Source organism: Gymnoscopelus microlampas (assembly GCF_963454915.1).
Source record: "Gymnoscopelus microlampas genome assembly, chromosome: 21".
Taxonomy (NCBI): domain Eukaryota; kingdom Metazoa; phylum Chordata; class Actinopteri; order Myctophiformes; family Myctophidae; genus Gymnoscopelus; species Gymnoscopelus microlampas.
This window is the reverse complement of record NC_139958.1, coordinates 9,723,788-9,736,300: the sequence shown is the minus strand read 5'-3', so window position 1 is coordinate 9,736,300 and position 12,513 is coordinate 9,723,788. Positions and strand designations below refer to the sequence as shown.

Genomic DNA, 12,513 nt, shown 5'->3' with positions numbered 1-12,513 from the left:
ATTTTAATTTCAAGGACTCCCAGTTTGACATGCATTAGCCTACGGACCCCCATTTAATGGCATTTCTATATCTGGGACCACCATTTCTATTGTAAAATCAATGTTAATTTAACTCTGAGAGTGTAAAATGGAACCAAATGGTTCCATTTGTTCACTCTGAGAGTGTAAAAATGAAACCAAATGGACCCGTTGGGGTCCATTTGGTTCCATTTGTACACTCAGAGTTACAGACCCATAAGGCTCCATTTGGTTCCTAACTATCCATCATTTAGCTGGGGACCCCCTGGAACCCCCTCAAGGACCCCTGGGGGTCCCCGTACCCCACTTTGAGAACCAATGGTCTAGATAAGGGGGCCGTGTCCCAGTGGAAAAGTGACGCATGTGCATACTCTCTATAATTGTATGACCGGCGGAGACTCAAAAGAGTCCCCATTGAGTCTCCTACCGGAGGAAATAGCAGAAAATAGTGAGCTTCATGTCGATCGCATATTTTCTGCAAAGCTTTCCCCACAATAACAGAAAATATATGAATATAGAGCCCTGAGGGTTTGAGTGGTTAACAAAAAAAAGTACCACTTACATCACCTTCATCTACTTGGAACACTGAAAGTATAGAGAGAGAGGAGGCGGGGAGGAGATAAGTCCATGTTGTTGTTGGGATGTCCTTGAGGAACATTCTCATTAGTGGACGTGTGTTTATCTGACCCTCCTTAAATCAAAAGGAACATTCTTTGCAGACATCATCTGTTCACCAGGGTTTCATTTATAAAACAAAACAGATGGGGGGGAGTGGGAAACATTTTCTTAACCACTTAGTTAAAGTACTTGATCACACTACAGCGTGTCAGCGTCACACAAAAGCATCAAAAGTAGCAGACCCACAAGCTCGAAATGTGGTGCGAAAGCGGCGCGTTTTGAGCTGGTCGATCTGCTACTTTTGTTTCCACAATATGTACTTCTTTGTATGACAAAGCTAAAGCAAAATCCCAGGTGTTATTCCAACTCTGACTATCAGAGGTAGAATAACACTCAGGATTATAACAGTGTAGATGACACCGGGTGTGTGCTTTATGGAAGAGCTGTCTGCAAAACATGAACAATACCGCCGACTGGTGGCCAGTCCTGGCGTAACAGACACTGGCTTGTGAGAGTTGATCTTAAGATGCCTTGTGAAGAAGATTTTTGGTTTTGGGTCTCTCTCTCTCTCTCTCTCTCTCTCTCTCAGTGTTACATGAAACAGGTGCAGTTACTATGAAATGTGTCCTCAAGAAGTACCCTAAATGTCTCTATTGAGACCAATCGCAGCAGTCTTAACTTGTTCACTGCTCTTACGTGGACTGGTATATCTAATGTGTGTTTGTGAACGTGTTGAATGTCCAGTAACCTTTGGTTCTAAAAGCGAAGATAGGTACAAAGGAAGCTGATGTTGGGAAACAGAGTTGTAAACGGTGTTAATCCCTCTGTAGAATCCAAGATGGTGTCTACTTTGACGGCCATGCTCACAGTCCAGTTGCAGAGCAAGGTTTGGAGACAGATTTGGACGAGGAGGAGAAAGATCTTAACGCACAGAAGGTAAAATCACTTTCATCGACAAATGTGGCCCACGGCCCGCAAACGGGTCCTGACCTAATTGATCCAGGGTCTCTCAGGACTTGTTTTCTCATCTCAGTGCCGTTCCCTTCATGTCCACCAGATGGAGCTGTGTGAGGCACTACGCCTGAACATGGCCGGCCTCCGGGAGGAGAAGGATGTTCTGACAGAGGAGCAGAGGAGCCACCAGACCCTGGGGTCCAGTCTGGACGCCCTGGTCCAGGAGCGCTGCAAAGCCAACGAGAGAGACAAGTACCGCACGTTCATAGGTACGTCACGCAGTGGTGGAAAAAGTACTCACATTTTGTACTTAAGTAAAAGTATCAATACTGCAATGTAGAAATGCTCTGTTACAGGTAAAAGGCCAGTATTCAAAATGTACTTGAGTAAAAGTACAACAGCATTCGGATTAAAATATACTTAAAGGTAGGTTAAGTGATTTGCAATTATTCAAATAATTGCAAAATAGCTCCATGTTCTGATAGTATTCGTTACTATAGAGTGTCCTGTCCATATGAGGAGTCTCCCTTGTTTCTCCAGCTCTTTATTAAACAGAAAATGCATTTTCAGTGCTCTCTCCTGATTGGCTCAAATGTTGTCACCTAACTGAAAATGTTCTATATTTTATTTACTAAATAGCTGGAGAGATCCCTGTGACCGAACAAACGCTCTGTAGCAATGATTACTATCAGAATATATAGTACTTTAACCTTTTTAACAACAAAAACAATTACCCAAAAATATCACTTACCCTACCTAAGTGCTGAAAGTAAAAGTACTCATTTTGCAGAATGTCCCATTTCACAAGTTTCCAAATGTATGAAAATGCTTTGAAAACAGCAGATCTACAACCTCACAACGCGTCGCATATTGACACGTTGTGTGCTTGTAAAGTGACGATGAAGTGACGATGGTGGTGTGTGTTGTCCTCTTTTAGGAGACCTGGAGAAGATTGTCAACTTGTTACTGTCGTTGTGTGGTCGTCTGATGTGTGTTGTACTCTTTTAGGAGACCTGGAGAAGATCGTCAACTTGTTACTGTCGTTGTGTGGTCGTCTGGCTCGGATAGACAGAGCTCTGTCAGCTCTGGACACACAGGAACACTCACAGGACAACACTGATGAGAAGGTGAGGGAATGAATACACCTGAAGTATATGTCTTCCTTTTCTGTCTGTCTGTTTGTCTGTCTGTCTGTCTGTATCCCTGGCTGCTTGTCTGTCTGTCTGTCTGTCTGTCTGTATCCCTGGCTGCTTGTCTGTCTGTCTGTATCCCTGGCTGCTTGTCTGTCTGTCTCCATGGATTCAAGTTCTTAGTCAAAAATCATGTGGTTGAGAACCACTGTTCTATGGAAGCATGTTGCGCAGTTTCAAGCTCTACAAACTACTATCTACCAGAAAGAAAAGAAAAAGATCATTACTGCATCAAAAGTAATCAACAAACTATACTATAAAAACTGGTCAAACATTGAACAGATTGTCAAATAATATGAGAAAGAAGCAAACATGCTGCGAGGCGTTGTAGATCGGCTATTTTCACAATATTTATATGTGGAACTAAACTAAATGTAATGCCTCTTACAATTCCAAGTGCTTGTCAGGGTGGGGGGGGTTCCCCAGTTAAAATATGATTATTTTAGGGGGTCGCGGCCTGAAAAGGTTTAAAAAGTGATCATTACATTATGTTCTCTGTCGTCTCTGTCAGGATTCCCTCCATCAGAAGAGGAGTCAGCTGATCAGTCAGACGGAGGACGCCCGGGAGCTGAAGGAGAACCTGGAGCGGCGGCAGCGCGTCGTCCACTCCATCCTGTCCGCCTGCCTCGCCGCCCCGCGCCTCCGCGACTACCGCCAGCTCGTCCGCGCCAAACCCTCGCTCCTGATTCGCCAGCGGCACCTGGACGACCTCGCCAGGCAGGGGGAGGAGCTCCTGGCGCGACTGTCCGAGAGTCTGCCGCCGCCGCCAGAACTGTCGTCGTCGTCGGGGAATTCCGGCGGCTGGTCGGCGGCGGCGGCGGAGCGCCCTTTGATATCGTCCAGTCCGATCGACCACCAGCACCACCAGCACCACCATCATCCGTTACCTTCGTCGCTGCTTCCTGGTTTGGCTCCAGGCCACGCCCACTCGGTCCGTTCCACCACCACTGTGACGTCGCTGTGATGCTGCTACAGTGGGGGGGGGGGGGTCGGGCTAATGGACACGTAGAATTGACAAACTATTCCCCGCTCTGAAGAAAACGTGTTACGCTCTGAATTTGTACATGAAGGATTCTTTAAAAGCAGGGTGACCACTAGAGTCACCACTTCCAACACAATAGACAAAAGCCCTTTGTTAATGTGCCTCGACCTTTAAACACGCAACACCTGATTTGTACCTCGTCGTATGACGCAGTGAGCTTTCTTCAACCGCACGCCACCGGCTTCTTCTTCTTCTTTTGTGTATCATCGTCCAAATGTCAACTCAGTGTCGTCGTGTAGCCACGCCCTCGTCTCCGGTCCCACTAGGAAGAGGCCGCCGCTAAAATAGGCCATTTCTGAGAACCTTTGCCCAAAATAGGGATGCCAGGGCGTGTTTGTCAGCTTGCGTATTTGTCACTCCAGCTTGAAAACAAATTTGAATGAGGAAATTGCAATGAGGAATGTTCCACCGTATGCCACTGCCACAGAGAGCTACTTCATACTTAATCGTACAACCACTCGCCGAAGATATGATGCTCAATCGCCTTTTCAGTTCAAAATCAGTCATTTCTTGGCGAGTGCTACGGTCATATGAAGAGGTAGAGATTGATATTGTCCACACACCATATTCAGAGTTCACAATTCAGTTCCCTCTGACTTATTTTTGCTGTTTGCTCTTTATTTTAACTGAGGCCTTTCTCTCTAGATGGCTGGCTTCTTTTATTTATTGTTTTTTGATGGACGGGACATGCTGTGGAACATTCCCTGAACGACGAGAGCTGAAAGCAAAAGAAGAAGAAGCTTCAAACGGTTCTTCAACGTGTCTCACTGCAACAACACTAGACCCTGTTACATTAACCCATTCAGACCTGAGGTATAACCCTTCTACAAATGCCTTCTAAACCAGTAGTTCTCAAACCTTTTCATGTCAAGGACCCCCAAATTGATATATACATATGGCAGCGGACCCCCCCTTCTGAAAATGTTTTGTGCCAGGGACCCCCAAGAAGAGATTTCCAAACCTTTTCGATATTTTTCCGAAAATGTTCAAAAATAGCAGATGTACAAAGCTCGCAGCGCAGCACGAAGTGACGTGCTTGTGAGCTTGTATATCTGCTGTTTTTTGAGAACCACTGTTCTAAATCCTGAGAGTTTGATGTACGATGTATAGCTAAAATCTAAAAAGACACACGGATGCTTTCCCGGTTTTAAGGGGATAAAAGGACATGTCCATGTGAGCCAAATGGACATGTTGTTCCAAAATAAAGCAGTGACTACAAAAGTAGGATAACTGCGGAAAAGTATCACTGTTACACTGTGGTGTCTTCTCCCGACATAAAACCTGTTGTTATGAAATCTTAACCACTTAGTTCACCCCTTTTCTCCCCTTCCAAATGTTCGCCTATTATGACATGCCCAGAATAGGGACGGCGCTAGGGTTCATGTGGTTCCAACTCCAGTCATGAGCCAGTGTTGCCAGATTTTGCGAGAGAAATAAGCAACCAGGTCTAATGAAAACAAGCCCAAAAGAAGCGACTATTACAGGCCACATGAGCTCTTTAAAACTATATGCATCGGCTAGTTGAAAATAGCCGTTCTACAAGGTCGCAGCGCGTCGCAATGTGATCTTGTAGATCTGCTATTTTCAAACAAATCTTGAAAAAAAAGCCTAAACAAATCTGGTACGGGGGGGTCCCTGGCACAAAATATTTGTAGATGGGGGGGGGGGTCCGTGGATAAATACATATTAATTTGGGGGTCCGTGACATGTAAACAACACTAGGAAACAAGCCCAAATGAGCAACGACACTTTAGAATCAAGCCCAAAAAAAAGCAACCCCGCAAACCACCAATATTTGCGAGTGACTTTAACAGAAAAAACATCCCAAAGTCGCTTATAACGAGCAGACATGGCAACGCTGGTCGTGACGTACAGCGTGGCCTTTCCAAAAACCCACACAAGCAGTTACCTTTGTTTGTTTTTGTAGGCCAGTGGTAACAGATCTTTTATAAACCCGTCTTTGACTCTAGCACTGAGAGATAGGCCTACTGCCAGGATGACTCTCTCTAAAAACACAATGGATTTAGGCTGCCGTTGTTATATCACTCACACTAAATTGTATCCTGCCTTGTTACTGTTTAGTATTTCTCAAGATTATAGCACTTTTAGCAGTTTGTGCCTTCTGAAGGTGAGGTTACAGCGTGGCCACTTTGTTGAACGTCTGTCGGCCAACAGAGAAAAACAATCTTATTTATACCTATCCGGGAGCGCATCTGTGTCATTTTAATATTTCTTTGGCTATTCAAAAATAGCAGACATACAAGCTCATAGCACGGCACCGAGTGCCGAAAATAGCTTGTAGATCTGCTATTTTCTTTAAAAAATCGTGACAAATTCTGCAATTTTTTGAATATATATATATTTTTGGGGGGCTTTTATGCCTCTATAGATAGGACAATAGACTGACAGGAAACGAGGAGAGAGATGGGGAGCGACACGCAGCAAATGTCATCGGGAACGGGACTCGAACCCGCGACGCACTGTCAGGCTGGCATTGCAGCCTGTAGGGTGCCTGAACCGCCACGCCACGCTGCGGCCCCAGGCCTGAATATATACATTTTTTAAAGTGAACATGTGTAACTCAAATCTTTGCTTCTTTTTGAAATGGGGGTCCGTGGCCAAAAACATATTATATACAAAGATTTGCACAAATCTTCATGATAAAAAAACAAATAACAGATCTACAAGCTCATAGCTAAAGCTCGCGCTATGAGCTTGTTGATCTGCTATTTTTGATTAGCCAAAGTCTAAAACAATGGGTCATCTTAGCCATAACATAATGGTTATGGCTAAGATGACACAGATGCGTTCGCGGATTGAATGGATTAAGATTTGCTGTTGGCCCGACGGGTCATTCCACATGATGTTAGGCTTTTAGTTTAACACCAATTCCCAACCTTTTCTGGATCAGGGGCCCACTTGAAAATCTTGAAAGTGTTACTGTAAATGGTCAGATGGGTGGGCCGTGTGCGTTTTAATTTTCATGTTTGTTTTAATGATCAATCGATCGATGGATCAATGGAACCAATGTAGTGTACGCACGTTAAGTTCCTATTCATCGGTATCCAAATGAGAAAAAATACAATGTCATTTTCTAACATACGTTTTCTTTTTTATATTAATGATATATTATCATTAACATCTTAAATGTTTTGCCAATTAATGGGGGCCGGCCCACTTAAGGCAGCTTTCCACCGCACCGATTTTGGGGGCGACTCGGCGTCGGAAAGCGCCGGAAAGCGCCTGCCGCCGACAAGTTGTTGTCGGATAACGTCGTTCCGTCAGGTCGGACCTCTTTCGATCCGACTCAGAGAAACCGAGCATGTTCAGTCTTTGGGCCGGTAGAGCCGTGGGGTAGAGAAGAAGGTGGGAGAGAGAGGGGTAAAGGTTTGGACCGAGCTGGCTTCGGTGTTGCCAGATTCCGTGAGAGAAACAGGCGACCAGGTGTACGAAAACAAGCCCTAAAGAAGCGACCAGTTTCACCACTTGAGCCCTATTATAGCAGCTATTTTCAAAAAGAATCTTGAAAGCAAGTCTGTTTGGTGGAGAGTCACCTTTACCCTCGCGGCGGTTGGGAATGACTGCTTTTAGTGCATTGACCACTGTAATGCAACGTCAGTTTGTTCTTCCTGAGTCTAACATCCTACCTCTGACGTCTTTGCCCCTTTTATTCTCCATTGGACTCTCAAAAAAAGAAGCATAAATATACATTTTGCCTTAGCATTACATTGGAAAACATAATCATGCCTTTATGTCCAGCCTCACAAAAGTGAGCCCAGCCCTGAAAGGTGTGCGATGTCAAAACATGAAGGTGTGCAAATTGAAATTGTCTGTGCTCCAAAGATTTTCACTGAATATCATTGTAAAGCAGCTCATAATATACAGTCTGTGGATTTTCACACAACAAAAGTCATGATGGTTTTTAATGTTGTTTTCACGTTTTGTCCAAGTGTTACCCAAAATGCACAACAGTTGCACAATGCTGTGCTGTAATAGAGAATATATATTAAAACAGTTAAAACCGTGTGTTTTTTTTTCTCTTTAATTTGTTAATTGCAAATGTTTCTAGCACATTGGTGTGTGAATTATACACAGTGGTGTAAAGTAACTAAGTGCATTTACCCAAGTACTGTACTTAAGTGCAATTTTGAGGTATTTTTACTTTACTGGAGTATTTTCAAATGTCAGTACTTTTACTTCTACTCCACTACATCTCAGAGGCAAATGTTGTACTTTTACTCCACTACAATTATTTGAAAACTTTTTTACTTTGATTATTATTACAAAACATACATTAACCACTTCAGCCCTACATACATTTTCGGCCATTTGAAAATAGCCGATGCGACGCACTGTGAGCTTGTAGAGCTTGTAGATTTTCAATCTTTTGAAAATCTGCTACTTTGTTGATTGTTATACATTTGAAACAAAATGATGATTCATTTATTTATTTATTTATTCTGGCAGTGAATGAGTCCGTTCCAGGAGGATGTCTGAATTCCACGTGACTGGAAGTAGGTGGGGTTGTTTCTTAGTCCTGGGGTGAGTGCCCATCAATGTTATGTTGTTGTTGGGGACTATTGAGTTGGTACAGGGTGCTGGAACTCACAGGGTGATATACTGTAAAGAGGTCAACATCCTGGGCATGTTGAAGGGTTTGGACAAGAAGTCTACCATGATGCCAACACACCACATAGAGGACCCCCTCAACCTTTTTACATACATTTTTTTACCCAATTTACTAATTTTCCTCATGTACTTTTAGCGTTCTCTGTTGCTGCCCACCCCCACCGTTGGTCTGGGGAGGGTGAAGTTCCACATGCTTTTCACCTCCCACTCCTCCACCCCCCATTTCACTCACCAGCATCTTCATGCTGATTGTCTACAACACCCCTCTGATCCCCCCCACCCTCCTCAGAAAAAAAGAAATAATTACAGTACAGTGTCTGCAATGGAATGCTTTAGTGCAATTACAGCAGTATTTACTGCTAATATTCAAGGTATTCCTTTTTACTTGACTGATTATTATTTTTATATAAATACATTACACTTTCTTTCAAATGTCTTTTTTTGTATGATTTATTTTACTCTTTTAGGTTGGTACGTGGAGTGGATTGCTGCCAAAGTAAGTTTAGTTTAGTATGCAATACATCCTATATAATCTAATCTCATCTCATCGAATGTGATGTAATCAAATCCAATCTCGTCCCTCTCCTCCACCGCCCTCTCTCCTTCAAATGTATAGTAAAAAAAAAATATGTAAAACTTCATGCACAAATAACAAAGCTGTGCAACAGGGTCAGTACAGTGCTTTCAAGGGGGTTCGACATTGAGTCTGTTCCAGAAAAGCAACTGATTGCTGTCTTCCTCAGTACCCACCATTGAACCCATTGTTGTCCCATTGATACATCGGTATGTGCTCCCCGTCCTTCTTGATTTGGAGCTGGTGTTGCAGCACGGCCGACCTGAGGATCATGGCCTTGGTTCGTCTCTGGAACTCCTTTCCCATTTGGAGGGACCTTTCGAAGGTGGTGCTTCTCTGGTCCACGTCCCGGGCGTACAGGATCTTGCTGTGGGAGTCGATGCGCGCGTTGATCTGTCCCTCCAGTATGAGCTGAGTGAGTTCGTTCTCCAGAGATGGCACCGTGGTGTTGAAGGCCTGAGCCATCTTGGTCATGTCCGCCGACACGTACGGGCTGAAGTACTGTATCAGAGCTTTGTTCCTGATCAGCGTGTACAGCGCTCTGACGTGAGGGGCCAGATACATGTCCAGCATGAGGTTGTCCTTCATCTCGTCCAGCAGCTTGAGACAGGAGGCGTACTTGGACTCGTAGAACTTAAAGATGACGTCGAGGACCTGGGGCTCCAGCTCTAAAAACAATTTGAAGGAGCTGCTGTTGATGATGTCCCGTTGGAGCTCCTGTCTGTCGAACGATGCCAGCGCACACAGGCCTCCATAAACAGCCACGTTGTTACCAGAGAGCACCTCCGGGTAGTCACAGTGGTCAAAGGAGGCCTGCAGGAAGCACTTGGCGGCTGCTTTGTACTTCTTAGAGTACAGTTCCGACAGGCCCCCGGCACATTTCAGCTTGGTCAGGACCGCCTGGTGGTTTTGACTGTCCCGTTGTTCCCCTTTCCGGTCGGCTATTTCCGGCGTGGACTCTGCTTTGCCGATGAAGCTCAGCACGTGGACCCAGTTGTTGCAGTAAACACTGACCTTGATGACGTTAAGGTACATGTTAATGATGTGCTTTTCGCTGGTCACGTAGTCTTTGGCTTTGGGGTAAGACTTGAGCGCCGAGGGGAGGTCGCCGCAGTCGAGGTAATGGTCCACCAGGTCGTCGTAGACTTCGCCCATGCTCTCCTTGGTGTCTCTTTGGTTTCCCTTCTTGAGGTCGCTGGCCAGCTTCGCCAGTTTCTCCAGTTTATGCGTGGCGGTCTTCCTGGCAGCTTCGATCCAGGCCGTGTCCAGAGGAGGGGAGTCCGCCGCTACCTCGCGGTTGGCCTCTGCGAGTTTGCGGTGGATCTCCTCGTACGCGGCCACGTTCAGCGTCTCGTGGACGAAGACCAGCGCCATCTTGAGCGCCTCGACGCGGAGCAGAGGACAACGCTCAGCTACGTACTGGAGCCTCTTGATTCTCATCAGGCCACTGTAGCTGGATGCATACTGCTCCAAGTCCAGGGTTGGGTTCTCTACAACGTAGTTGGTGTCTGGAGCATTATTATCTTGGTCGTCCTGGTTGTCCATGTCCATCTGCATTGGATCCATGGCCCCGTGAAAGCCATTCATGGGGGACATCTCAGAGTACATTGTTAGACTTTAGACGTTATATTCTCTCGTACTCGTTCAGCTCCACCAAGTGGCACACAGCGATACACAGTGATATATATATGGCTTCCCATGTGGTGACGTATGCAGTGACATATGAGCCATACGTCACTGGCGCGTCAGTGCTGTGTCATCATTGCCACGCCTTGTTTAGGGGGGAGACACAATAGACAATAGGCAAAGACGTCATTGCACATTGCATTCTGGGTAGCGGTCGCCACTTTCCCTGGTATATTAGTCCAGTGGTTCTTAACCTTTTCAGTCCGCGACCCCCCAAAATAATCACATTTGAACTGGGTTGGGGACCCCCCAAAATAATCATATTTGAACTGGGGGCCCCCCACCCTGACAAGCACTTGGAATTGTAGAAGTTGAGGCATCACATTTAGTTTGACTCGGTTCCACAGATAAATACTGTGAAAATAGCCATGTAGATCGGCTATTTTCAAAAGTTTCGCATCCATGAATTGAGTACGTGGGGATCTCATTTGAAACAAGCCAGCCTTATATTATTTGACAATTTGGCCAATGTTTGACCAGTTTTTATAGTATAGTTATTGGTATTTTTGAGTGGTGCCAACCACTCCTACATTTGACTTTGTCCGTGTGTCCGTATGTCCGTCCGTATGATTGGTCAAGCTTCACATGACACAACAACAACAACAACAGAAAGCAGAAGGCAAACCTCACAGAACGGACAGAGGTCTCAGACTTACTGTGGCCAGTCTATGACGTCAGTCATCTGTCACATCAGTACTATGACGTCACAGTACCGTACTATGACACATTGGTCATGTCCATATTTGGGCAAGGTTTAAACAAATTCTAAACAAGGGGAATCATTTCGGAGGTGCATGGCGCCGGAGGTTCCGGTCGTGTGATCCGGCTGACTGATGACCGGACCGGATCAGAAACCCGAAAATGGTATTAATCCCATTGTACCCATTGGGGATATTGAACGTTTACTCCACTATAATTATTTGAAAACTTTAGTTTCTAGTTACTTTGTAGATTTTGATTATTATTGCAAAACCACTGCAGACATCTATATACTTAGGCATATATATAGTATAGGCAATTTGAAAATAGACGATCTACAAGCTCACAACTGGGCGGCAGTGGCTCAGGGGTAGAGTGCCTGTAGAGCGCCCGGATGGAAGCCGTGAGGTTTCCAGTTCGATACCGGGCTCCCCCAGTGTTAATGTCGAAGTGTCCTTGAGCAAGACCCTGAACCCCTAATTGCTCCCGATGAGCAGGTTGGTGCCTTGTATGGTTTCCTCCGCCATCGGTGTATGAATGGGTGAATGTAATGCACAATCTATGTAAAGCGCTTTGGAGAAAAGTGCTATATAAATGCACCATTTAGCATTTATTTACAACCTGTGAAAAGGGACCTTCTGCATAATGAGTGCTTTTGGTACTTTAAGTATATTTTGGTGCCAATACTTTTGTACTTTTACAAAAAAAAAGAAAAATGTTGACTATTTCTACAATAGGGTATTCATACTTTTAAGTAAAACACTTGAGTACTTCTTCCATCACTGTGTATTTTGAAGACAGCATTCTCTGAACTAAAACAAAGTATAGATGACCAAATCAATCAACAATCAAGGACTTACCATTGTTAAAAGCACATTTAGTTCTGACTCAGACCATTTGTTAATGCAATGACTCACAGGGCACAACTATGAATATGAATCCATATTTTATTTTTGTTTTGCATACAATAAACGCACCGTATGTGTATATGTATATTGACAGCACAGAGCTACACAGAGTGGACTGTGAATTCCTGCATACATACAGTACAACAAAAGGGTTCATCATGACATACAGTGGCCAGTATACACAGTATGTGTTAT

The 12,513-nt window shown here is 44.6% G+C and overlaps 2 protein-coding genes and 1 long non-coding RNA gene across 3 annotated transcripts in view; 1 reads left to right on the top strand and 2 right to left on the bottom strand.

The window, feature by feature from the left end:
• shroom3 (shroom family member 3) overlaps positions 1–7,844 on the top strand; it is an 83,256-nt gene extending 75,412 nt beyond the window's left edge. Inside the window, 4 exon segments of the mRNA XM_084046037.1 lie at positions 1,467–1,572; positions 1,694–1,859; positions 2,599–2,717; positions 3,292–7,844. Coding sequence (XP_083902163.1) covers positions 1,467–1,572; positions 1,694–1,859; positions 2,599–2,717; positions 3,292–3,744 — 844 coding nt within the window. The 3' untranslated portion in view covers positions 3,745–7,844.
• The window catches only part of LOC311037530, a 439,052-nt gene that overhangs the window by 252,033 nt on the left and 174,506 nt on the right, over positions 1–12,513 (bottom strand). The window lies entirely within an intron of this gene.
• LOC311037236 (COP9 signalosome complex subunit 1-like) lies at positions 9,191–10,582 on the bottom strand (the record flags this gene model as incomplete). The annotated part of the gene is made up of 1 exon (XM_084046356.1): positions 9,191–10,582. One exon carries the CDS (start codon positions 10,580–10,582, stop codon positions 9,191–9,193), a length of 1,392 nt encoding a protein of 463 aa, XP_083902482.1.